Below are 24,851 nucleotides of genomic sequence, written 5' to 3'. Positions count from 1 at the left end.
TGTGCGTCGCAATAATGGACGCATGTCGTGCGTCTTGACCCACCACTGCGGAGACAGGCCGTCATTTATAGTATACGTGGGTATTGCCACGGTATTAACTCCTGTCCACGTGAGTATTCCGAAAATAGTAATTCGTTGTGATTGTCTACGTAGTCTGCCCCGGCCATGTTGTTATGACTGAGCCCTAACAGTATAAGTTTGTACTGCACGGCACCAACCATGACCAAGGGATATTCGGAGCACTTCAACACATATTGTAGAAGAACATCTTGTAGACCGGCTAAGACGTCATCATTCTGGGTACTGTGTACGAATCTTTGGTTCGCAATTTGAACTAAGGACAGACCGTCCACTTTTAGTTACCACGCGGTGGTCCACCGACCCTAAACTAGTGGGTTGTTAGTCTCCTCGCAAGAGCCACTCAACCGTCCGAAGTCATTGACGCCAGGATGGCCGATATAAGTTCGGCAGTTGCGACCTTCTGGGTCGTTGTGAATTTACGAAATCCAACACGCAATTATTTACGAGGTCTGAGACTGTAACCGCCTGAAGATTATCGCGCGAAACTCTTAGGAGCCCCACGCCAGACTCCACTATGTTCTTTTTGACCTACCTGTATTACAAAGTCCTTGCCGTGTTAATCAGGGCTCTCGCTAGTCGCGGCAGGCATCCTATTTCTAACCCGGATGACGTCGTCTATATTCAATCGCGGGAGGCAGCGCGAACAATCAAAGCACATGTCTACCGATCGGCATCGGCGCCGAGCCCAACCCCCATTCTCATTAATTTCCATGGCAGTGGATTCATTATTCCTATGCATGGGAGCGACGACGAATTTTGCCGGCAAGTCAGCCGAGAGGCAGGGTACACGGTGCTAGATATACAGTACCGCTTAGCACCAGAGAATCCCTTCCCCGCGGCACTCCACGATGCCGAGGATGCGGTGAACTGGGTTCTCCAGCGTCCTGAGAAATTCGATACATCCCGGCTGGCGATCTCGGGGTTCAGCGCCGGGGGTAACCTGGCGTTAGCACTCTCCTCGAGTGTTTTCCCCCGAGGAACCTTTCGATCATTGCTGGCTTTCTATCCCCCGGTTGACTTGTACACGGAACCAGGCCTAAAGACTCCACCGGATCCTGCAGGAAAGCCGCTGCCTGCAGCGCTAGCCCGGGTTTTTGATAGATGTTACATTCCGGCGTCCTACGATGCTAGAGACCCTCGAATTTCGCCTTTATATGCCCAACCTGACCGCTTTCCCGACCGCATCCTATTGGTGACGGCAGCTTGTGATAGCCTCGCAGGTGAAGCTGAGGCGCTTGCCGCTAAAATTGGAAAAGAACCGGAGCGGGAGATTAGTGTTCACCAGATGCAGGGCTGCAATCATGCCTTTGACAAAAATGCCCCTGAGGGGAGCACTTCAGCAAACGCGAAAGACAAGTCCTACGTTATGGCCGTCGCGATGTTGTCCCGCTCTTAAGATTTGAGACATCAGATTGCCAGCTTATATACCTCATAAAAAATTTATATGAGTTTCGCTTCTTTTGTTTAGGCTCGGGTAACTGGCGGTGAATCAATAAGTTATGGGCTAACTGCATATCATTTGGCCCACCACAATGGCGCCAGCTGGTACTCCATAGAAGTTCATACGATTGACGGTGAGGTGTCAAATTAGGCCACCGCATCATCGAATCACGAGGTAAAGAATAAGTAACCAGGATGATGGGACAGTGACGATTCTGGAACTGGAGAAGAACAGTGGGCCAGTAGAGAAAATTCTCATTAACCGTTGAAACATGAAGCAGCGGTGCCTGACTTGGAGGCGATGGTGATGCAGTGGCTGAAACCACACCATGGATGGTTGTCTCTTGGGGGCCGGAACGGACCGGCAATTGCCCTATGCCCTAAATTACCCGAAGCAGTAGTACCCCTGGAGGGGCAGTTGCGTTTCACCCGCGGTCACAGATTCCCTTGGGTGGAGAAGCCACTGACCTACCTTACCAGAACTTGCTTAACAATGGAAAACGGATTGTGCCTGAATGGAAAAAAGAAAATAATAAAAAAAATTTTTAACAAAAAGGAAAAGAAAATTCCCCGAAGAAACAATAACAATCATCCGTGTTGTCAGATTAGTTAATGATTCGGTCAGGCGGGTCACTCGTGGAACCGCAATAGAAGAAAGAGAGATATCACCTACCTAGCCTGCTGTCTCCTATTTAAATAAAAAGGGAATTAATTAATACGATTAATTAAATCAGTCAATCTTCTTAGTTCCTTTCCCTCCACTCACTCTCTTTCCCTTTCCCTCCTTCCCCCCGGTCCTTCGTATCCAACCTGTCCCTTTCTAGTTCACACTCCGCTAGTCGGATGCCGCCCTGGAGCGCCTCCATCTCGTCCACTGTGCGTCGAGTGCTGTGGACGGGCCTGTTGGCTTTTTTGTAAACACACGTCGGTGAAATACCTATTGTTGTCTTGTCTTGTTTGATCTTTAAGATACCCAGTCTTTGACTCATCTGCGCCGTATGTTTTCTGCGGATCAAATTCCTCCAATCGCATGATGCAGTCCAGCAAATCCGTCGGGTTCGACGAGAACAGATACCGCAACGAGGTTCTCCTTGTCTCCTCCGAGGAAGATGAAAGATCGCAAGAACAAACGCTAGTAGAAGAAGCGCGCCAGTTGGGATTAAAAGTTCCGGAGGTTGAAATTGTGGCATCGCTGGCCGCGTCGATTGCCTCAGGCATGGTCGATCTTTCCTCTCCGATCCTGTCATCGGCGGGCTCTTCGACCGATCGCAATTCCGTCTGCGAAGTCACCCCGTCTAACGAAATACCTCCCCTTGATCAGATCGCATCGTCATTTTCCGAGTTTAACCTGTCCGACCATGCCAAGTGCGGCAGTACTCGCTCGCTCGCTTCGCTTTCAACGCGCCCAACCTCTTATAGTTCGAGCGAGGGGAAGCTCGCACATGGCACAGATGGGATCGCATTGCGAAAACCCGGCCATCGAAGTTCTTTCCTGAGTGTGGCTTCGAGTGAAAAGAAAGAGAGGCGGAAATCAACCCTGAAGTCTGCAATTGACAAGATTCATTTCCGGAAACGGCGCTCACCCTCTGCTGTCTTACTTCCTCCGGCTGCGCAGATTACCGTTGCGAAGGGTGAGGGAGGGGTTGACAAATACTATGTGGAATCTAAAATCAATGAACCGCGGGGCCACGATGGTGCGGATGAAGAGAGCCCGGTACTGAGGCTGGAGATACCGGTGTTTGACAACGAGAGCGTTCGGCGGAGCCTTGAGAATGCAGACCTCAGGCAGATGCGCGAGTCCCAAAAAATGGAAAAGAACCGGCACATGACCTTTCAGGACGCTTTCATGAGTGAACTCCGACGCAACCACCAAACTATTGTTGCCGACCGGCTCGCAGCAAACAAACGGTCCGAAGAAGAAAAGCGCGAAAAGGTAACTGCCGCCCTTGGTCAACACATATGATCTCTAATTACTGACAATTTTTGGATAGAACATCGCCGATGCGAGCCGCATGGAGGAACGACAACTCGCCGTGGAAATGGATCAAGTTCGCGAATTTGAGCGAGCGAAGATGAATTCCCGTACTCGAATAAAGTATATGGAGGGCTACTTCAGCAATGCAAGCCCTCCTCCTTCCCCTGGATCGGCGTCAGGATCCGAGATATCACCACCGCCTACTCGAAAGTATACCCCACAACACAAGGCTCAACTGGCTCAGGAATACCACGACCATGAATCGATGGACCGACTTCACGAAGCCAAAATCAAAGTCCTAAGGGACCGCCAAGAACTCAAGCTCCAGGAAGCCATAGCCCGTATGGAGAAAGAATTGGACGATTTGATTGACAAGCACGCACTGGAGTTTGCCAACCTCCAACGGGACCACCAACAAGAGGAGGCATCGGTTTTGCAAACTTTTGAAGACAAGAAGACAAGACTACGCCATCGATGGAACCTGGAAGAAGCAATTCTGCGGAAGAAGCTTGAAGTGCAACATGATCAACCCTATGGGCCTCTGCCCCCTTTGTCGTTCTCTGACTGTCGCTATGAGACGCGCGACTCGGCGATTTCCGTTTCGGAAGAGAACCCAACCAGTGTAAGCGGTGATGAGGAACTGGTGCACCGGAAGAGAAGTGAACCGCTACTATAATTTATGATGCGATGTCCCAGTGATACCCTTTCCCTTTTCCTCTCCTTCTGGTTCTCACCATTTGCATATACAGTGACATATCACACTAATTCGGCTTAATGTTTTATACTTCGGCTATTGCTGACATTTATTTTTTTGTAATTATACGACGTTTCTTTCCTGCATTCGGTGCGTTTGCTTTCTGGATGGGGCATCATTATACACTTTGGCGGCTTTTTTGTTTCTTGTGCATACTACTTCGCTTCGTCTTGGATGATAATTTTTCACCCCTACATAGATTTGCTCCTCTTTGAGCGTTTAGATTTTCTTGCACTCAAGACTGGAATATACGAACATGTATTTATGGCTTGAAAGATGTTTAACTTGATTAATTCACGAACTCCTTGGGTATATGTTTGCTGTTAGATTCAAATTGGGACCAGCCCAAGCTTATTCTTTGGGAACCAAATGCTGCTTCAATCTGTCCAATATCGTCTCCACTCGACCATTCCCGCCGGTCAAAACAGCCTCGAGCAACTTGTCTCGTCCATTATCGCCGATGACTACCGCACGCTCCACGACCCCATTATCGGACATTTTGAATCGTCCCACCCGTCCATCTTCCCATTCAAGCCGAACATAAGTTGCATCGAGAGCCGTGGGGGAAAGAGATACAATGCCGAGGTCATTCGTCTCCAGCCGGATTTCCTCTTGGTTATCTGATAGAATATCTCGCACCCAAAGGCCGTCATCGTCGTCATTATAAGCTTCAATACCACGCCGTTGCACACCGAGTTTGCCTCTTAGAAAATTCACAGCATCCATCCTCAAATGCCACGCAGCCAACTGCCGTCTCAACTCGCGAACGAACCTCGGCAAATCCTGCCTATCCGCATTCCTCTTCCACGGCTTCAAATTCTCCTCCGTTTCCTCACGAGCGGCAGGTAAAGGTAAAAACGCTCGTTCGAGCTTCTCCACCGAGATGAACGCCGGAATGGTATGACGATGAACCCGCAACCTCTTCTCCTCCCCGCGCACCCGTTTCAACAAAACATAATACGGTTTCGTAAAGCGACCGTTGCTAGTGCAGACATCAATTCGTACGCCTAGTAAACTCGGATTCTCGCTATTCGGGGACGGGTCTTTAAATGGGAAGGTCGTCGCCGAGAATGCGACCCGGTGGTGGTTCACTTCGGCGTGTTCTCCTGCCGCGCGGACCAAAGGAGACACTTCTGCGTCAAGGGATGAAGAAGGTCTTGAAGATTGATATTCTTGGAGTCGTTTCTTAAAGCTATCCGAGGAGAGTAGACTGGAGGCTAAGAAGCGACGCTTGCGTTGTAGATTGCGGACTGTTTTTATGAAAGTTAGTTTTGCGACGATGCTTAGGGGGTGAAGCTGTCGTACTTTCGGCGCGGATGTTAGCTATTTCGGAGTCTAGCTCCTCCTCCATATTCTTGGGGGGTTCTGTCGTGTCCATTTTGGATACTGGTATTGCGGGCACGAATTAAGTTGGGAATGCGGAGAGATACGATAATGTTAATGATGGATGGGAAGCTGCCTTGTGGAGTGTTTGTTTATTTTGTTATAATCACGTGATTAGATTTGTATACAATGATGGTCGTAATGGACAACGACATCACGACATGATCTGGGACTTCTGTGAATAATCGGCATACTTTGATCGAATGCAACCTACGAGACTTCAAACATTCCTACTCTTGCGAGTTGAGAACCAAACAGTGATTGTTCCCAAGGAACAGCAACATCGTTCCATGCCGAGATACCTGTTCCGGGGTAATATCGCAATGAGACACGCTGGACTGGGCAATGGCATGACATACTCGTGAACTCCCGAAGAACAAAGTAAATGTCACACATTTCCCCATCTCCTGCCGTTAGGGAAACGCACATCTCAGAGACTCACACCCGATAAACCCCGAGTCCGCTTGTACAACAAAGCCCTGAAACTATCTCATCAAACAATCAAGTCGCAGAAAAGCCGCACCATTCAAACAGTGTTACATCAATAACGCCATGTAATACGATTACAGCGATTCCGCCCGATACTAGAATGGCTCTTTTGATAATGACGCAGGAGACTAGCGTCGGAACGTTAGTGATGCGCAGTGGAGTCGACCGTTAGGGCTTCCGAGACTATGCAGGACTAGTCCCTCCATGCATGGCCCCCATGTCTAACGGCGTACAGGTCAACCAATAATGCAGTGGGATGATAGATTACGTGACGAGACGAAAGAGTACTGACAGGGGTGTTTGTCCGGCACCACTAGATATTAATATCTGGGGGTGCGTCAGGCGGAGGGGGTGGTGCGGACGTCTTCCGAAATTGTGCGCTTGCTGACGGTTTTCGTGATGTCGCGGGATACTGATCTTGATGTTGTGGAGGTTGATACTGTATGTATCAAGCTGTGTTTACTTCTATCTTGCTGGGTTGGTTTTGGCTGATGATTTTGTTATTCGGCAGGATGCTGAGTCGGGGTATGGGGAGAGTGCGCAGTCGTGAGTCTTTCCTTTCAGTACTCTTCTTACTATCTGCATTCCTGGACTGGCTTTGGGGATTGGGAAAACTGACAAGGTCTTTTTTTTCTAGAGAATGGACTTCACTACGCAGCAGTATCATGAACTATCACTACGAGAATGGACGACGCTACCACGCCTACCATGCGGGATCATATTGGTACAGTTCTACCTCCTACACTATAGTAAGCTCTATCAACTGATACGATAAAGGGGTCCAAACGACGAAAAAGCCATGGAACAATTAGATATAGGGTAAACAACCCATACGCCAGTCAATACCAACCAACTAAGCAAACCCAGCCACCACGTCTTCAACCTCCTATTAGACGGGAAGCTCTATCTCGCACCGATCCCAGAGGACGTCGAAGTAAGCACACTTGATACACTTCACATCCCATACCCAAGTTCAACCAACTAACATTACCCAAACACAGCAAGTCCTCGACATCGGCACAGGAACCGGTATATGGGCCATGTTCGTCCCACCTCCACATCCACCAACCAAACCCGTACTAACGACCACAGTGACTTCGCAGACACGCACCCCGCCGCAAGAGTAATCGGAACAGACCTCTCCCCCATCCAACCAACCTGGATCCCGCCTAACCTTCACTTTGAAGTCGACGACTGCTGCGACGACTGGGTCTACGGCAAAGACAGCTTCGACTTCATCCACGTCCGCGGCCTATACGGCTGCGTGGCAGACTGGGATAAATTCTACAAAGAAGCACTGGAGTATGCCCCTTCCTCCTTTCCTCCCCTCCAGTATATCCCAAACTCACCTCAGTGACCTCACCTATACCTTACTCGCCTGACTAACCCAACTCCAAAACAAAAAAAAGCCATCTAAAACCAAACAGCTACCTCGAACAAGTCGAAGTCTCAGTAGTCCCCAAATCCGACGACGGCAGCACAAACAACACCGTCTTCGAAGAATGGGGCAGAGTCTCACTCCAAGCAGGCGATGCATTCGGGAAAACGTTACGCATCGTCGACGAAGCGAAAGAGAAAATGATCAAGGCCGGGTTTGTAGACGTCCAGGAACACCGCTTTAAGTGTCCTGTCGGGCCGTGGGCGAAGGATCCCCGACTGAAGGTGCTGGGTAAGTATAATCGGTTGCAGTGGGAGATGGGAATTGAGGGGTGGAGTATGATGCTTTTGACGAGGTTCTTGAATGTAAGTTTTTCTTTTGCTCTCCTGGTGTGCTGTGTATCTGTTAGAGGGGATTGTTGTTGTGAGTTGGGTGTTGGGTCTTGTGTGTGGATAGAATCTATATGATGCTGATATGTGTGTATAGTGGACTCGTCAGGAAGTAGAGGTATACCTCGCGCGCATGCGCCAGGCGCTACGAGACCCGAGTATTCATGCTTATCAGGAGAAGTACTCATACCCTCCCCTTCCCCTTCTCTTCCTCCTTCCATTCCCATGGGACTTGCCCTATCCTACGACAGCCCTAATCACCAAACCCATGACATAACCCCATACTAACAATGAATAGAGTAGTAGTATACGGCCGCAAACCAGCCAGCCCAGAAAACCCACCCCTGTGATGTCAACAAGAAGGTCTAGATCACTCCTTAAACGTCATATCCATAGCTTAATGAACAGAGTTTACTTTAAACTAAAACAAAACTAAGATGTCGCCGCTGATACCATCGCACCGCTCGACCACGGTATCTGGGGATGCTGGGCCCAGGGGTCGTGGAGATGCGTATGATGTCAGCGGCAGATAATTCCGGCAGGTTATTCCCACATGTAGATCAGCGGCGGTTAAGAATTTGGATATGGGTTGTTCTGGATTGTTACTTGACTTGGTAGTTAGGGTAGGTTGTGTTGGTGTTGATGTTGTTAAGAAGGGTTGTGTCTTGGATGGGAAGTAGGCTGAAGGTCTAGACTCTTGGGGTTTGTGATAACATAACCTGGTGTTGTGTGATGACGTGGGTGAGGATGGATGTCTTGTTGGATGTAAAGTTCGTTAAAATAATTTCTGGAATGAGTTTAGATATAGTTTGTTTTCTCGTTCGTCTGATGTTTATGTGGTATATACATATGATATCATACACTATCTCTGAGCTTCAGAAGAAATGTACAACCCGCGAGATGGATGCGGTGGCTCACAGTCGTGTATAAAGTGATAAACAAGTACAGAATTAGTAATACATAGCATCATTGAAAAATCAATCAAGTCTGTAGTCGGGATACATCCGAGCAAACTTCCCCAACGCCAGCATCGTAAACGTAAACTTATAATTAGGATAGGAAATGGCACATGTCTTATTGAACATGCCCTCAATGGCCTCCTGGAGCCACTCTCCATTGGGCTGCTGTCTCGCCATTATGAGTCGAATGGCTTTTTCAATAGGTTTCATATCCGGATACTCAGCCGAGAGCAAGCCGATGACCGCATATGCTGTTTGCACGATTTGGGACCCACTTGGATGCTCGATGTACTTGATTTGTCGGCAGCCCTATTATATGGTCAATATGAAACTAGTAATAGCTTGAGGGTGGCAGCTTACCTCGCAGCTTTCAGACCATCCACCATCCTCTCTCTGCTTAGATAGTAGGAAGTGACATGCCTTCTTGACGTACTCGCTATTTCGATATGTTTCTCCCACTGATGCCAAACTTTCCAAGGCGAACATAGTGCCGTATGTGAAGCAGACAGCCCAGCTTCCGTACCAACTGCCGTCAGGGAATTGGGCTTTCTTGATATACCCCAGCGCACGCTGGATGAAGACCTCGATTTCATTCGATCGGTAATCCGGCCAGTGCTTCTTAAACAACGTCAATGCCGTGACCACGGCAGTCGTACATTCTGGATAATCATATTCGACCATTATCCGTCCAAATACCTCCGCAGCATTGAACATCTCCAGATACTCCCCGCCTCTAGTCCGCTCATAAGACGAGCATCCACCGGAGGGGTTCTGATAAGTGAGCAACGTATCAACGGCATCAAAGATCCTTCGATCATCAAGCAGCTGCGGGTATCCCGGGGTCTTCTGAAGCAGAATAACTGACTTCAAGGCTTCTGAGATGCAATCGCACACAGCATAACCCTGATCTTTATTGCTGAAACCCCAAGCCCCCTTCCGCGGATGGCGATAACAAACCTCCTGATCCTTACAATTCTCCCTCATCTGCTGATGATCCAAGAATTCCAGCGCCCGCACCAACATAGGCCTCCATTCCTCACTCTCCGCCAAACCAGCGGCGTGAGCAGCCTGCACCAGAAAGGCCGTATCCCAGCACTGCACCCCGTTCGTCCCATTCACTAGCATGCCTTCTTTATTAACCCACAGGAAATCCTCCAACCGCTCCCGATGTCTCCTAACGGAGTACGCGTCACCTCCGTCACGAATAAAACAAACCACCATATTCAACGGCCCATTCACAGATGCCAGGTCAGCATAGTCCGAGTTCTCATCCTCCATATCCACCAGCTTGCTCACCCAGTCCTCAGCCCAAGTAGCCACGAACCGCGGCCTCAAAAACGGCATCCACACCTCACTCAACAACCAGTTCAGGGAGCCGAGGACCCAAGTCTTTGGATGATGGTTGTCAATCTCGGCAATGGAGTTTCTATTCCCCCTCCAATCAATGGTCCCCCAGTCCTGAGTAAACAACTCGTTCCGTAACGACCGGATCACCTCCGTTTCTGGCATAGTCCACCGCCTCGACCAAATAAACGACATCGGCAGAAACACCTGCCGGATATGTATCCACCACCGCCACGGTGCGACAGGCACCCAGTCCGGCAAGAGCCACGCTTCAGGCGGGACAGGGTTGACGATGTCCCAGTCCGCGATGCCGAGTAACGCCAACCAAAACTTAGCCCAGTGAGGCGCGTACACGGCGCCACCGTGCTTGTGTAGCAGGGTGCGAGCCTTAATCATTATTGCGTGATCGGCCGGGACGCCGAGCAGGCGGAGGACGGTGTAATTTAGGCTCGTGCCGAATAGGGTGCTTTCGCCTTCGATGTGCAAGCCCCAGCCTCCGTCGACTGGGTTGGCCCGTGCAAAGAGATAGTTTTTGATCTCCGTTGCATAGGGCCCGGGGATTGGGGTTGCAGTTGCGGTCCACGCGAAGACGATGCAGGGGAGTAGAAACATGGGGCCGCCGTACTCACAGCCCCAGTTTCCGGCGGAGAGTTGCAGCTTAGAGAAGAATGTTAGGCCATTCTGGACCGTCTCTAACGGGGATTTTGGCTGTGGGAGATCGGGGAGGTTCTGTGTTGCATTAGTCTATTGCTACTCAGTATATGATTACTAGGTAATACATACCAGTGGTAGTCCGAGATAGTATTTATCGGCTAACGTCTGGGGCCATTTTCGAGAGGACTCGTCGTCTTCCAGGTAGTGCCATGTATGTCGACCGTCTTCGTTCAATAGCCGCCATCGTGTGTAATCGGTTTTCTCTGGTAATTCTGGTGGCATTCTCAGTTCTTCTGGCTTCAGTCTATATATAGGGTTGTAAATTAGGTTGCAAATTGAGGTATTTGGGGAAGTGGACAATGCCATTTTATGGGGTTGCCTGGACAAGCCGCTAAAGAGCGGTTCCTTGCGCTAAGACACTTTAATGTGCTTGACGCTTCTAGAGTGGCCTTAGACCCTTCTTTACGTCTTGGCTGCTGTGGAGCAAAGGCTGCCGCGGACCGCGGGTCCCTTGTGATCACAGAGGGTTGGATGAGTATATTTTGGGGGCACATAATGACATTTAAATAATTGAACAAGAAGAAAAGAAAGCAAGAGCGTATCATATGGGAGAACGTATTCTTTTTGAGGATCGTGCGAAATTTGTGTTGGGTTTGAAGAACATATATATCGGTAAAATGGATGTTCATACTGGTTTGCCAGTACTGAGGAGAAATTAGCCAGAACAATTGTCAAAATCTAGATACCTCACTTAACTTAGCATAGTATCAGCCAAACTCCCTTGTCAGCATAACCATTCAGATAAACCCCCAAAAGGTGTAGGGTGTGCCGTCCTCCGAGCCATATCGATCCTTCGAAGTTGGCGGACGTGACGCATGTCGATGCCGACATGCTAGATACGACTAGACACGTCCTGTAGGCTTAAACTGCAATTCAGTAGATTTCGAATGTAGACGGGGTTTGGATGAGGTTCGACCGATGCACCCTGTGACCACGAATCGTGAGTATAGCCATCGAGCGGGTAAGCTATTCATGTAGAATTCAGGGGTATGCTTTATCGAGCCTCCTACTCGGAAGATTAGCTTGCTGCAGTGCATAATTAGTCCCTGAATGATGGCTACACTTAGTATACACTTACAAATCAATCTCTGAATTCAGTTACCATTACTTCTTCTCCATAGGATGTCTTTGCCTGTCAGTGTGTTGTTCTTTGTCGACTTACCTCCCTCATAACATATGCCTGGTTTCCGACGACAACGAGAAAAATGATCGAATAATCGGAGACAAGCATGTATTCTCAGGAAAAAGATTTCTCAGGGATCAACGTCTTCAAGCCCATTCATATGCATTGTCTGTTGGAAGTAACAGGCGTCCGGGAAGGGTTGTGGGCCATAATCGAACGCAATCGAAGAGATTGGACATAAGCGCTCCCCAATCATGTGATCTCTGTACAGGCATCAACTGTCCTGTCCATAGTTCTTTTGGTCGTTAGGCAAGCAATCGAGCCTTTCTTTCGTGTGTTATATCCCAAGAGTAAGGATGAAAATTTACAAGGAAACAGAAGTAGAAGAGGAGGCCATATAATAGAAGACTATAATGATAGGGCTTGAATTTTCTATATATTTGGGAAGTATAGGCGTGCTGATGATACTATGGTATATCAAGAGTCTGTCCTGCTAATGGGAGAGTTGAGTAACTGCAAGGGTATTGGACACTTCGTAAGTCCTCGGTACCCGACTGGACCCATTAGTCTAGTACAAAAGAAGGATCGACGGCGTCTTAGTCTCCGCTTTTAATATGCGTGTCTTAAGAAGATGAACCAACGATGGCATACCGACTTTATAGCCCCCGTTGACCAATCAGAGCCAGTTCTGGCCCGTTCGAAGCGGTGATGTTGGATTCGACCATCCCCTCATTGAAGTCACGTTACGCTAATTAATCGATTCATTAACTAGTTAGTCAGCGTCTTAGTGAATCCGCGAGGTAGTAGTTAGAAACAACGGAAAGCAGACGAGGGGTATAAGAGGCAGGGCATCGAGCGGGAGGTCACGGTTTGCCTCAAATGTTCCAAAAAGAGTTGGCCAACTTTGAGATAGCATTGAGACCGGTCATATCGAGGTCAAGCAATCTTGGCATCCCCTCATCAATCCCTGCTCCTCTTCAAGCTAGTATCGAGTTCGGGTGCCGCCTACCGTGAATCCGAAGACGCCCGTACCACCATCGCTTTCGCTTCTTACCTTGAGTTTCTAAAACAAACGCCAATGTCGCTGCTGCGCTTGCCCTGTGAGCTTTTGTTGGTAGTCGCCGAGTTTCTTGAGACGGAGGAGGATATCAATGCTCTATCCCAAGTCAACCGTGTGCTTCACGCTGTCATCAACCCATACTTGTATCGGTTTAATGCATGGAACTCAGAGAGCTCAGCGCTAGTCTGGGCTGCGGCGCACGGTGTGGAAGATACTGCGTGGATTAGCATCCGAGAGGGCGCTTTCCCGGATGCAGGCGATGAATCAGGCTTAACTGCAATGTCCATCGCCGCGATGAACGGGCACGAGGAGATGGTCCACCTTTTACTTGAAACCGGAAAAGTTGATCTAAACGCCGTGGATTTTGAGCTGGGTCGGGGACCGCTAGGTTGGGCTGCAGGAAATGGACATGCCGGTGTGGTGCAACTGTTACTCGAATCCGGGCTAGTTGATGTGAATTCAAGCGATAGTTTGTTTCTAACCCCTCTAACATTGGCTGCACAATCAGGGGATGAGGCGGTAGTGAAGGTCCTCCTTGACACCGGCAAAGTCGATGTAAACTCAAAAGATGTCACCGGGTCGACACCACTTGGTTGGGCTGCGGAGCTTGGACATGAGACGGTGGCCAGGCTGTTACTGGAAACTGGACAGGCTGAAGTGAACTCAAAAGATTCTGAAGCTGGCCGAACGCCACTATCTCGGGCTGCGGAGAATGGACATGACTTCTTAGTCAAACTGCTGATCGACACTGGAGAGGCTGATGTGGATACTAAAGACGACTCTAGCCGAACACCACTCTCCTGGGCTGCAGAGAATGGGCACGAGACAGTGGTACGGCTATTGCTAGAAACCAAACAGGTGAACATGGACTCAAGAGATCATGAAGGCTCATCGCCACTGTCCTGGGCGGCAAGAAATGGTCACGCGGCAGTTGTCAAGCTGCTGCTTGAAAGTGGACGGGTGGATGTCGACTCCAAGGACCTCCTGGGCCGGACACCATTGTTTCAGGCTGTGGTGAACGGACATGAGATGGTGACGAATCTTTTGTTGAGGACTGGCCAACGAATGGTGAATCAACTATAGTTTGAGCGATAAAAAGAAATCAATCAACATGAAGAAAACAGCCATGAAAGGTAGGCAACGTAGAGCATGTAAAGTGTACCGAGTAGATGGTTGGGTGACTGAGGTGTCTCAGTGCCAATGTTTTTCCTGCAGAGAAGCTCGGGCCAATGGGAGCCTGCAGATCGAGTGGGTCCACCGGGGAAACCAGACTTTCCAGAAATGGTTAATGAATGACTTACCCTGAAAACGAGTTCCCGTTGAGGACACCTTTTGACTTTCCTTTGCTTTGAAATACTTCGCCTCCACGGATATCGGAGGAACTACGCCGGTCGAACTCCTATCCCTTGGGTCTTTTCCAATTACAAATCCACTCCTTACTCTCGTTTGATCTTCTTCTTCTTCAATTCTGTCTTTCCTGTCACCTCTCACGTCATCCTGGACCGACCAACCCGAAGAGTTTAAGCTAAGCGATCGATCGACTAGTATGCAGAATTGACCAGGGGCCACCCACGAACCGTGTCTGACGCGCCAAACAATCTTTGATACCTTCTCTTTAGCCTCACTCCGATCCCAACAAACGACGCGCGACGCGACTTCAGACTGTCTCGTTGCAAACGGAACTACCGATGAAGCGCAAGGACCGCACGGTGTCCAAACGTCGCTCCAAGCCGACCCTGAGAGTTGCGACCAGCCAGAACGGCCATGCGAGAGACGGAATGAATTCCAACATTGAAATGCGCAAGAGGGACACCTCTATCGAATCGACGTCGTCCGCACAAGCCTCCCGCATCATGTCCCGCTCCAGCTTCTCCTTAGACCACGACCCCCCGGTCACCCCGCAAACACCGGGATTAACCACGACGAGTTTTTCGAACCTCCCACGAAGCGATAAGAGAAACTTCTTGCTGTTGTGCGTGTTATACTTTCTCCAGGGAGTGCCCATGGGGTTAGCCACGGGATCGGTCCCGTTCCTACTCAAGCCCTACCTGTCCTACGGTCAGATCGGTGTCTTCTCCCTTGCTTCGTATCCCTATTCACTTAAACTACTCTGGAGCCCCATTGTGGATGCGGTCTGGAGTCGGAGATTTGGTCGCCGCAAGAGCTGGATCACACCGGTTCAGGTGATTGCTGGATTGGCCATGATTTATATGGGCGGGCGAATTGGTGATATGATGGTGCAGGCGGGCGCTAACGGCGGCGCTGGGGTCTGGAACTTTACATACTGGTGGTTCCTGCTGGTGTTTTTCTGCGCCACGCAGGACATTGCGGTGGACGGATGGGCCATTACGCTCATGTCCCCACCAAACATCTCCTATGCCTCGACCGCACAGACGGTCGGCTTGACGGCTGGTCATTTCTTGTCGTACACGGTGTTCTTGGCATTCAATTCGCAGGATTTCGCCAATCGCTGGTTCCGATCTATCCCCGGAGAAGGAGGCCTGCTCTCGTTGGGAACGTATCTGACATTCTGGGGATGGGCGTACCTAGTCGTGACGACTTGTTTGGCTATCATGAAGAAGGAAGACAAGACCCATGATCGGGACAGTATTTCGGATGTGTATAAGAGCATGTGGAGCGTGCTCAAACTCAAGAACGTTCAAACGATCATCTTGGTGCACCTGATCGCCAAGATCGGATTCCAGGCCAACGACGGCGTAACCAGTTTGAAGTTGTTGGATAAGGGTTTTGGCCAAGACAACATGGCATTGGTCGTGCTGATTGACTTTCCGTTCGAGATTGGCTTGGGCTACTATGCTGGCAAATGGTCGACCGAGTACACTCCCATGCGCCTGTGGTGTTGGGCCTTCATGGGACGACTGGCAGCGGCTGTTCTGGCACAGTTGACCGTTATGATTTATCCGTCGGGTTCGGAGGTCCCGTTCTGGTATATGCTGACGGTGATTGGGGAGCATGTGCTGTCGACTTTCATGAACACGGTCATGTTCGTCGCTGTGTCTGCGTTCCATGCACGCATCTCCGATCCAGCGATTGGAGGAACCTACATGACGCTACTGGCAACGTGAGTTTTGACATTTCCCTTTCCTGGTCCCTTTGCACGACATTAAACTGGTGTAACTGTAAACTGACTCGCGCAGTGTCTCCAACCTGGGCGGCACATTCCCACGCTACTTCATCCTGAAGCTTGTAGATATGTTTACCGAGGCGACGTGCATCCCTCCTAGCGTGCCTCCTGCGGCGGACCAGTTGAAGGGTGAATTGGTCACTGCACCTTTCTCCTGCGCGCTGGAACCGGATAAGAACCGTTGCACAAATGGCGGCGGCTCCTGTCAAACCATCCATGATGGGTATTACACGACGAACATTTTATGTGTGCTGATTGGCACCGTCACCTTTTTCATGTTTATCCGACCGGCGGTGCTGAAGCTGCAGGGACTTCCCCTGCGGGCGTGGCGGTTATCCCCGAACAGCAGGCAGTAGACGGTCAACATAGAGAAAAGCGATAAACGGGTCCGGGGTTTACTATAGATGGACACGGGCTGTATTCTTTGCCCAATACTTGCACGTTCGATGTATTAATAGAATTGTTCAAATTCAGACCATTGTGGACCAAGATCCCTGCAGACTAAGAAATGAGGGTTGCATCGAAGTATCCTCACTTGTCCACAACTAATCGTTCATCACATCCCCGAGCCAATGGCCGGCCGGGTGGGAAGTGCCCCGGGGTTTTGTCATTTGCCGTGTTTCGGGTGCCCGCATTAGTGAGTTCGGGTTCCTGGCAATCCAGAACTCAACTTCGAGTCAGGTGGATCAAAAAAAGAAAAGAAAAGAGCACTTCATTCCCACCTATAAATAAGTTGAAACCCATGGTCACATCGTTCTAGATCTTCAATTCCACCCAACCCCCTCCAAGAGTCAACCCCCCTAAACAAAACTACCAAAAATGCACCTCCCAACCCTCACCCTCCTCGCAAACCTAGTAACCCTAGGAACAGCAACAACAGCCGACACCCTGAGACCCAGAAACGTAACTTCCCCAGTCCCAACCCTCTCAATCTCAAAATACCATTGAATTAACTAACATAACCCCAACGGGAAAAACAAAAAATAAAGTGGGACCTCCGCCTCCTCAAACCCGGCTGCGAAACCAGCGGCTCCAACTTCGCCATTAGCGTGTATCATGCACAGGGCGTATCGGAACGATCATGTGTGGATTTGACGACCGTCCGGGGTCTGAATCTGAGTATTGTGGATACGGTCTCGTGGAAGAGTCCCTCTGAACCGCAGTTCGATCTTTGTATGTATGCAGGTGGGGATTGTGATTCTGGGGAGGTGGTTGGAGAGATTCGAGATGGGTGGGGGGTTTGTGTTAAGTATGAGGGGTGGAGGGGGTGGAGGGCTGTTGCGAAGGGGGAGGAGTGTGATTGATCTTTTCTTCTTCTTCTTTTCTTTTGTTGTCTACTTGATCTTGGGGAGCTCGGAGGGGGTAATGTGTTGATGAGTGTTGCTATGTGGTATACATGTAAAATTGATTGAATCTAGATGTGGGATATTGCCTGTACCTACATACAATGAGAGAAGCATGGATAATAGAGAATAACCTCAAGTTGATAATCTGAACGGAGTTCGAAATACTCCCATACAGTCTCTCTGCAGGGAAAACAAGTTCGTGGTCAAATTTGTACCATATTAAAAACGAGAAGAGCGATATTCTGGCTGGAAGGCCTTGTGCCTCACGCTTACCCCATAGTGACTTAGGGCTTTGAATAGGACCTTTTCATGCGCCTCGATGCCGAGATGAATATTCGCGTGGTGAATCAGTTGACGGGGGAATGCCCATATGTAAAGTTTCTTTTAAATATTATCTTCACTATCTAGTATCCCTCTCTAGGTATATCTGCACTCTCGTGGTATGGGCCGTCTTCAAAAATCAAGCTTAATATTCGCTGTCGAGTTCACTAAATCGCTACTCTGCCAGAGCTAGCTCATTTTGATGATCTCCACGAAGCACATCACTATGACCTTCAGTGCGTCCTATTTAGAATCACGTCACCTGTTTCTATCACCAACGCTAGCCTTAGGCCTACCCATCTCGGAACTGATGCATGGTATATAGTTCAGCCTTAGAAGCCACAGTATACGCGTTATCGTTCTAGATACTGGTACTAGAATTAGGAGGCTCTTGCTTTTTAACTATGCTATGGATGATACCAGGCCTTTTGCTCTAGAAGGCTGGACAAGAGGACCATATAATTTATGCAATAGATAGTCATTTGCCAAGAGTCTTTACTTCATATCGTAATGGGATGCCAATAATATTGCAATCCTAAGGACCTTCCTCTGCCAGCGCGCGCATTTATATGATGTTCATACCAAAATCTAGATTCTATACGCTGAAATACATCAGATAAAGATACAAAATAGCATACACATAAAACGTAGTATCATATCAGGCGTTGCCAAACCCACTCAATAAACCCATCACTTTGTCCCCTCCACCAACTCCTTCACAGCAGTATCCAACAAAAACCGGGCATACCCACGATGCAACCTCCCAACCCACTTCGGGATAGTCTTCTGCTGTAAAAGACCTCCCTCCTCGGGTACGATCTCATACGTGTGCGCCGAAGCGAAACGCACCTCCACAAACGGGCCTAGGCCCTCCTCATCCCCTTCACCGTCAAACGGCCCCTCGACACTCATCTCATGCCGTCCACCCGTCATTAAGCGCCATGGATACCCCCAACGAGCAATCATCTCAAAGAACCGCCTTGGCCCATCTGGGATCTCCCATTTCACTAACAAAGGCTCGTCACGCACCGGCTGTCGAATAACAGTCATGGCCCCATTTAGAAGCTCACGCGGAGCCCCCGTTTCTGGATCAGGGCTGAATCCTGCTGGGGTGGTTCCCAGATCGCCTGGGTTGAATTTGCCCTTGCTGAAGAGTCCGATCACTTTGGCTTCTAGGCGAAGTATGCTGCAGTTCAGTAACGATTGTGCCCAGGCGATGTTCAGGTCTTGTTTCGTGGGTTTTTCTGTGGGGTTGTTGGTCCGTGCTTGAAGGTCGCGGAGACGGATCCGGGCGGCGTAGATGTCTATGTGGGGGACATGTTGAGTTGTTGAGTTGGCTGGTGTACGGAGAAGCTCGGTGCTGGTTCTGTCTGGAGCAATAGGGGGATATCGTGCTTCCAGTGAGTTTAGCCAGACATGCGTGCCGTAGCCCACTAGTAAGGAGGGTGTCGCTAGTGTGAAGAGAAGGCGGGTTGGGGATCGTCCCGCCATTTTGATCGGATCGCAAGGACGTTACGGGCAGAGAGAGGCTGGGCCTACGATTGTTTATATGCTTCACGCGACGAGGCTGGCAGGTCTGGGGCGCAGCTTTATTTATCTCAGCTCTCCACCGTAGTATAAATGTGCTGTGTACAAGACGATCACCGGGTCATCCCGACCCGTCATGGGGCCAGGGCGTCACCTGATGCTTATCAACCCTCTCATACGCTCTTCAAGTCAAATGTCAGGCTGTAAGCGGCGGCATATTAGAGCTTTTACGTAGCGGCCGGAGGGACTAATTCTCGTCCTTGGTTATGTGTGGCTGGAAACGGCCAGTTTTGTTACCCCGACTGCACGGCGTCTCCACTATGTATAGCACCCAAGAGGCTAAATTCTGGCGGCTCCACAATCCCTTCAGCCATGTTTCTGACTGTCACTCGTAGTCAAAACAAAGGAACTTACTACTTGTATCTTGAGACATTCTGATTTGTATCGGAAATACTTCGGCTCATTTGATAAGAATTTTCCAGTAAGCTCCGGACACTTAGGGAGACATTCAGGACCTAAGTGGTTGCGTTTGACTATTATCTACACAGTAGTCGGAAATCGCGCAAAGTGATAATGATCATCGGGGAGGACTAAAAGACCTGGGCCAAATGACTAAAGCCCAGAACCCCCCCAACTCTAGCGCCAGGTGGATACGCTTTACGAGCAAACCAATAGTAATGTGAGATACAGGACGATGACTCGACTATCCTTGGCGAAACTGGTGCTTTTATTGAGGGCAAATTGGTGTCAAAAGAGACTGTTAACGGTTAGTAATTGAGGCAGTGCAATATAGACTGCCCTGTAGCACCCAAGTCCCAATCAGTCGCCCGGAAATCGAGAGCTGGTCGTTGTTGGATTAAGGTCGCTCCATTATAAACACAACCACGATGGCCAGGCTTGATTTACCATGAATCCCGAAGACGAAAGCGATAGTATCCCACTCGTGCCCTACCATATATTCCGCAGCTTGCTCTTTTTTAGCAACTAACACCGGTACCACTGGCATGGTGCAAAACATCTGAATAACGACTTGAATGCGACATGGGCCCATCTGGTGATCATGATGTGTCCTCTTACCATGAGCATTACCTGTTACTCCTAGCAAATTATGAATGTGAATATCATTGACCTCTGCTTAGTGAACATGTGCCGCGTTTCCGATTATGCGAATCTCGCCGAATGCCTTGTAGCTGGCGTATATTCCATCAAGGTTGTTGTCGGAGCCTTTCTACCATCCTGGTATTGGGATTGGCGATTCTGTGTAAGCAGACACAGATCAGCCAGTTCATTCCACATGTATTGGAGCTGAACACTTTCATACCTTGTACGCTCTACTCTCACGTGGGTCTTTCGCCTTTAATGAAGAGCGAGTCCAACTGCCAACTACTTGCAACATGCTACATTGCGGCGGGTCTAACAGCTTCCATGCCTGTTGCAGATAAGCTTCACAGGAAGCTCATGGACGTAATCCAAGTAAACGGCGCCAGGCGTTTTAATATCAGACAAACACATAAGACCCAAGGCAAGGAGTCCCCTAGCCCTTTCCTCGCCGGTCACTTAGCAGGCCCCCCGGCCTGACATCATGCTTACCCTGACAGTCCACCGTTCCCAGGCATGCTACTCAGCTGCCTGAGCCACGAGGCCCCTAGCAGCTGCCTTCTTTTGCAGGCATCTTAGTGAACAGATATTTTTTGTGTCCAACAATACTAATAACGGGGGGCCAGATAGTCGAGCGGTAAGCTAAGGGCCTCGCTGAGTCCGGCCCCCCAAGTCCAAGGCTCGAGAAGATCAGCGGGTTCGAACCTGCGTCTCGCCCCTTGGACTCCACTAGTAAAACCCCCCTCGGGGTTTTCGTAACCCTCTCTAAGACGCCGGTGCTTAAAGCATGCTCGGCGCCGGGGACGGAGGGTGAGCTTTTTGCCAATCTGATTTTTGATCTTTTTGTGTCCTGTTATTTAATTTTTCTCTTTCTTTTGACCTCAATTTCATTCTTTCTGACTTCCATCGTCTTGTTTGTGAGGAAGAGGTGGTTGGAGGTACCTTGTGTCTGAGGCACGGTACAACGGAAGAGCCCAGCACATTAAATTCTCCCACGTCACGACTAATACAGATCCACTGCTCTGAGATAGTGCAAAATGTTTCTCTGATTCATATCAAAATTACTCTGAAAATATCTACCACTCTTCGAACGCGTTGACACCTCAGGCTACGCTTTCAGGTCACGAGATGAGGGTTGCCCGCGATGAGCTCATGAGATCATGTAGTCAGACTTGAATATTATTAGTGTCATATGCTTTGTGCGTGGATCTCAAACTCATAGCATTCCACTTGAGTGAGCACAGCTTCTACGACGTTCTATACTTGACGCTATTATTAGATATTGCGGCTACATCGTCATGCTTCTCCAGTGTATTACACGATACAAATGAGGACTACACCCGTTCCTTAGACCTGGCATTCTGATGATACATCTCCGCTTTATTGAACGCTATTACCTTATACCTAGAAGAACTAATAACAGGAACACTTCTGAGATGCAACATGATAATCACGGTTGCTGCACCTAGCTCACAGAAATAGCCACCAACACGCGCCGCGCATCTCACGAGCAAAACAGTGACTAGGATAAACTAGGCAAGCTAAACGAGCACTCACAAATGTATTCATTTATCATCCTTTCCACAGCTCGGCTATTTCATTGATATTTTATCGGATCTATACTGAGGGGTTTAGTGATGTTCGTGAACTTTGTGTTGCTCGGCCTGCGCGTTGATTGACTGGAACGTTGGAACCATGATGTTCACCATAGCTCAAGATCCTTGGCCTCGGCTTTTCATACCTATACGCGAGATAATACCTTGAAGAATATGTCTGGCCTCTGCAGAACGGTGCAAGTAAAGGCTATCACGATGTCTTGGCCCACGGTTAATGCGCTTGGCCGTATGATACAATTCTTGGCCGATTGTTGCAATCAAGTGCGGGATGTCTATCAGAGCCGTTATCGAGAACATATAAAATGGAAGGCAGATGTTCGTGGACCTACTGGTCAAATTCGAAGATATTGAAGTTAATATCAGTATATCTGGCTAGTGCATTGGGCTTATAACTGATCTGTCATTTTTTTCGCGGTTGGTCAATACAATGGGGAAGGGCTTCTTCAGTCACGAGTTTGAAACTAAGAGTTCCGACGAGTTCCAAGGAACGCGGAACCATATCTTTGATGATTCGGATGCAGCCGAATATTGGGCCAATGTGTATGAGAAAGCTCAATATGAGGGTCGTCATCGCTTTGATCCTTCCTTCACTTGGACTCCTGAGGAGGAGAAGAAATTAGTCCGAAAGGTTGGCCTCCTTCTGCCCCTGTTCTCTTATTGAAGGGTGTTCGTCTCTTGTGGCACATTTTTAAAATAAAATAGGTGGATCTGCGGATTATGTTCTGGGCGTGGTTAATGTTCTGCTCGCTGGATCTGAACCGGAGAAATATCAACAGAGCAATCACAGATGACATGGTGAGTAAAAATGTACTTCGAGCTTGGTAGTTTGCTAGCTAATCATTACTAGCTCCCTGAATTAGGCATGAACACGAACGACTTCAACTACGGACAAACTGTATGCCTGCTTTTATCAAGAGGTGTCGATAGTGGCTGACAACGGCAGATCTTCCTAGTAACATTTCTCGCAGCAGAGCTCCCAAGCGGCCTGATCAGTAAGAAGGTTGGGCCAGATAGATGGATTCCATTCATCATTGTATGCTGGTCAGCCATCAGTGCTGCACAGGTCGCCCTTTCAAACAGGGCAGGCTACTTTGCCTGTCGAGCCCTTCTCGGGCTTCTGATGGGTGGTTTCATACCGTACGCCTGTGAATGGAACCCGCTGAGTATTTATACTAACTTTTTATAGTGATATAGTGCTCTGGTTATCTTACTTTTATGTGAGTACCTAGCTCGTCTTAATACTATATTGGTACTAACATGAAATAGAAAGGACGAGAGCTGCCAATCCGTCTCAGCTGGTTTTGGACAGCGATCAGGTAAGCCACGGCTCCACATATTGAACATAACCATGATAACCCCGAGTAGTACTTGCAATATTGTTGGCTCCCTCCTTGCCGCGGGCATCTTGCAGATGCGTGGACTCCGAGGATGGAGTGGATGGCAATGGCTGTAAATACACCTCACCACTTTTCTATAGTTGGACTAACATCCGTCGCAGCTTCCTCATCGAAGGTCTAGTCACGGCTATTATTGGAGTCTTATCCTGGGGCCTTATGCCCCCAGGCCCCTGTCAAACAAAGAGCTGGTTTCGAGGCAAAGACGGCTGGTTTAGTGAGCGTGAAGAACTCATCCTCGTCAACCGGCTTCTGCGCGACGACCCGTCCAAAGGCGACATGAACAACAGGTCCGTCTCCTAAACGTCATTCAATAATCACACTATCTCTAACTCTGAAACCAAAACAGACAAGCCGTTGGCCCAGTCGCACTCATTAAATGCCTCAAAGACTTCGACCTCTGGCCCCTATACCTCCTCGGCCTCCTCATCTACATCCCACCGCAACCTCACGCAAACTATCTGTCGTACATCCTCCGTCGACTAGGATTCTCCACCTTCCACGCTAACCTCCTCGCCATCCCCTCCCAGTTCATGTTCGCTGTAAACCTCCTCATCATCACCCGCATCTCAGACAAACTCAACGAGCGCTCCATCGTCGCCTCCACCTCCAACATCTGGATACTTCCCTGCTTGATCGCCCTCGTCGCCCTCCCCGAATCAGCCAGTACCTGGACTCGCTACGCAATCAGCACAGTCCTTCTCAGTTACCCATACTGTCATGCGATTCTCGTCGGCTGGAATGCCCGTATCAGCAATACCGTCCGCACACGCGCCGTCGGCGCCGCGCTGTACAATATGTGCGTGCAGGCGGGCAATATCATCGGGAGTAATATCTTCCGGGAAGATGATAGTCCGCTGTATCGACGGGGGAATAAGATACTTCTAGCTATTTGCTCGTTCAATGTCGTCTTGTTTTATGCGGTCAAGGCATATTACGTTTGGAGGAATAAGACGAGGGAGAGGAAGTGGGAGTCCATGTCGGAGGAGGAAAGAAGTGACTATTTACTTACGACGACGGACGAGGGGGTTAAGAGGTTGGATTTTCGGTTTGTTCATTAAGTGTTGTTACTGTGTTCAACCCAGAGTATTAAATAGGTAGGGTAGGTAGTGAAAGTAGTATTGAAAAATGGAGTGATGTTGTACTGCGATAGATCTGATCAGATCTGATCGAATGCCCCGATAAGATAAGGCTGCCCCTCCACCATTAGTAACTCCATTTTCTGTTCTCCAATTTTTCCTTTGCGATACATCACTCTACAACACCATAACATACTCACCCATCCAACACTCTCTACGATAACTACACCCATCTA

The 24,851-nt window shown here is 49.1% G+C and overlaps 10 protein-coding genes across 10 annotated transcripts; 7 read left to right on the top strand and 3 right to left on the bottom strand.

Annotated features, from left to right (window-relative positions):
* Nucleotides 1–595: 595 nt before the first annotated feature.
* On the top strand, nt 596–1,477 carry F9C07_11948 (Alpha/Beta hydrolase protein; the record flags this gene model as incomplete). The annotated part of the gene is made up of 1 exon (XM_041286786.1): nt 596–1,477. The coding sequence occupies one exon, from the start codon at nt 596–598 to the stop codon at nt 1,475–1,477; it is 882 nt and encodes a 293-aa protein (XP_041148941.1).
* Nucleotides 1,478–2,551: 1,074 nt separating this feature from the next.
* Nucleotides 2,552–4,172, top strand: F9C07_11949 (uncharacterized protein; the record flags this gene model as incomplete). Its single annotated transcript, XM_041293748.2, has 2 exons — nt 2,552–3,454; nt 3,513–4,172. 2 exons carry the CDS (start codon nt 2,552–2,554, stop codon nt 4,170–4,172), a joined length of 1,563 nt encoding a protein of 520 aa, XP_041148942.2.
* A 429-nt stretch (nt 4,173–4,601) lies between these two features.
* F9C07_11950 (Cenp-O kinetochore centromere component-domain-containing protein) lies at nt 4,602–5,628 on the bottom strand (the record flags this gene model as incomplete). The annotated part of the gene is made up of 2 exons (XM_041293746.1): nt 4,602–5,500; nt 5,556–5,628. The coding sequence occupies 2 exons, from the start codon at nt 5,626–5,628 to the stop codon at nt 4,602–4,604; spliced, it is 972 nt and encodes a 323-aa protein (XP_041148943.1).
* A 132-nt stretch (nt 5,629–5,760) lies between these two features.
* F9C07_1797181 (SAM dependent methyltransferase) lies at nt 5,761–8,700 on the top strand. Its single transcript, XM_071508389.1, has 9 exons — nt 5,761–6,668; nt 6,760–6,846; nt 6,900–6,941; nt 6,990–7,056; nt 7,124–7,164; nt 7,215–7,424; nt 7,532–7,865; nt 7,987–8,069; nt 8,188–8,700. The coding sequence occupies exons 1-9, from the start codon at nt 6,544–6,546 to the stop codon at nt 8,237–8,239; spliced, it is 1,041 nt and encodes a 346-aa protein (XP_071367906.1). The 5' UTR covers nt 5,761–6,543; the 3' UTR covers nt 8,240–8,700.
* Nucleotides 8,701–8,866: 166 nt separating this feature from the next.
* On the bottom strand, nt 8,867–12,297 carry F9C07_2286450 (terpenoid cyclases/protein prenyltransferase alpha-alpha toroid; the record flags this gene model as incomplete). The annotated part of the gene is made up of 4 exons (XM_041293747.2): nt 11,985–12,297; nt 10,976–11,912; nt 9,209–10,921; nt 8,867–9,157 (listed from the first exon to the last, which is right to left on the bottom strand). Exons 2-4 carry the CDS (start codon nt 11,210–11,212, stop codon nt 8,867–8,869), a joined length of 2,241 nt encoding a protein of 746 aa, XP_041148945.2. The 5' UTR covers nt 11,213–11,912; nt 11,985–12,297.
* On the top strand, nt 12,298–14,388 carry F9C07_2286449 (ankyrin repeat-containing protein). Its single transcript, XM_071510831.1, has one exon. The coding sequence runs from the start codon at nt 13,108–13,110 to the stop codon at nt 14,170–14,172; it is 1,065 nt and encodes a 354-aa protein (XP_071367905.1). The 5' UTR covers nt 12,298–13,107; the 3' UTR covers nt 14,173–14,388.
* F9C07_2286448 (acetyl coenzyme a transporter) lies at nt 14,389–16,956 on the top strand. Its single transcript, XM_041286788.2, has 2 exons — nt 14,389–16,171; nt 16,248–16,956. The coding sequence occupies exons 1-2, from the start codon at nt 14,778–14,780 to the stop codon at nt 16,588–16,590; spliced, it is 1,737 nt and encodes a 578-aa protein (XP_041148946.2). The 5' UTR covers nt 14,389–14,777; the 3' UTR covers nt 16,591–16,956.
* On the top strand, nt 16,957–17,538 carry F9C07_2286447 (uncharacterized protein; the record flags this gene model as incomplete). The annotated part of the gene is made up of 2 exons (XM_071510830.1): nt 16,957–17,137; nt 17,224–17,538. The coding sequence occupies exons 1-2, from the start codon at nt 17,054–17,056 to the stop codon at nt 17,536–17,538; spliced, it is 399 nt and encodes a 132-aa protein (XP_071367904.1). The 5' UTR covers nt 16,957–17,053.
* Nucleotides 17,539–18,591: 1,053 nt separating this feature from the next.
* On the bottom strand, nt 18,592–19,392 carry F9C07_11956 (uncharacterized protein; the record flags this gene model as incomplete). The annotated part of the gene is made up of 1 exon (XM_041286795.1): nt 18,592–19,392. The coding sequence occupies one exon, from the start codon at nt 19,390–19,392 to the stop codon at nt 18,592–18,594; it is 801 nt and encodes a 266-aa protein (XP_041148947.1).
* A 3,177-nt stretch (nt 19,393–22,569) lies between these two features.
* Nucleotides 22,570–24,597, top strand: F9C07_11957 (putative MFS transporter; the record flags this gene model as incomplete). The annotated part of the gene is made up of 9 exons (XM_071507735.1): nt 22,570–22,770; nt 22,845–22,949; nt 22,990–23,037; nt 23,086–23,279; nt 23,329–23,363; nt 23,413–23,458; nt 23,508–23,591; nt 23,641–23,826; nt 23,886–24,597. 9 exons carry the CDS (start codon nt 22,570–22,572, stop codon nt 24,595–24,597), a joined length of 1,611 nt encoding a protein of 536 aa, XP_071367903.1.
* Between the last annotated feature and the right edge of the window lie 254 nt (nt 24,598–24,851).

Source organism: Aspergillus flavus, chromosome 6 (genome assembly GCF_009017415.1).
Source record: "Aspergillus flavus chromosome 6, complete sequence".
In the NCBI taxonomy this organism is placed as follows: Eukaryota; Fungi; Ascomycota; class Eurotiomycetes; order Eurotiales; family Aspergillaceae; genus Aspergillus; species Aspergillus flavus.
This window is presented reverse-complemented; position numbering and strand designations above follow the sequence as displayed.

What these genes read in the sequence shown, in the direction of transcription:
- F9C07_1797181 (XM_071508389.1), top strand. Translation starts at nt 6,544, where the DNA reads ATGTTGTGGAGGTTGATACTGTATGTATCAAGCTGTGTTTACTTCTAT. An exon ending in CGATCCCAGAGGACGTCGAA is followed by an intron (nt 7,057 to 7,123) that starts GTAAGCACACTT and finishes ACCCAAACACAG; the next exon opens with CAAGTCCTCGACATCGGCAC. An exon ending in GGAACCGGTATATGGGCCAT is followed by an intron (nt 7,165 to 7,214) that starts GTTCGTCCCACC and finishes TAACGACCACAG; the next exon opens with TGACTTCGCAGACACGCACC.
- F9C07_2286449 (XM_071510831.1), top strand. Translation starts at nt 13,108, where the DNA reads ATGTCGCTGCTGCGCTTGCCCTGTGAGCTTTTGTTGGTAGTCGCCGAG.
- F9C07_2286448 (XM_041286788.2), top strand. Translation starts at nt 14,778, where the DNA reads ATGAAGCGCAAGGACCGCACGGTGTCCAAACGTCGCTCCAAGCCGACC. An exon ending in TACATGACGCTACTGGCAAC is followed by an intron (nt 16,172 to 16,247) that starts GTGAGTTTTGAC and finishes TGACTCGCGCAG; the next exon opens with TGTCTCCAACCTGGGCGGCA.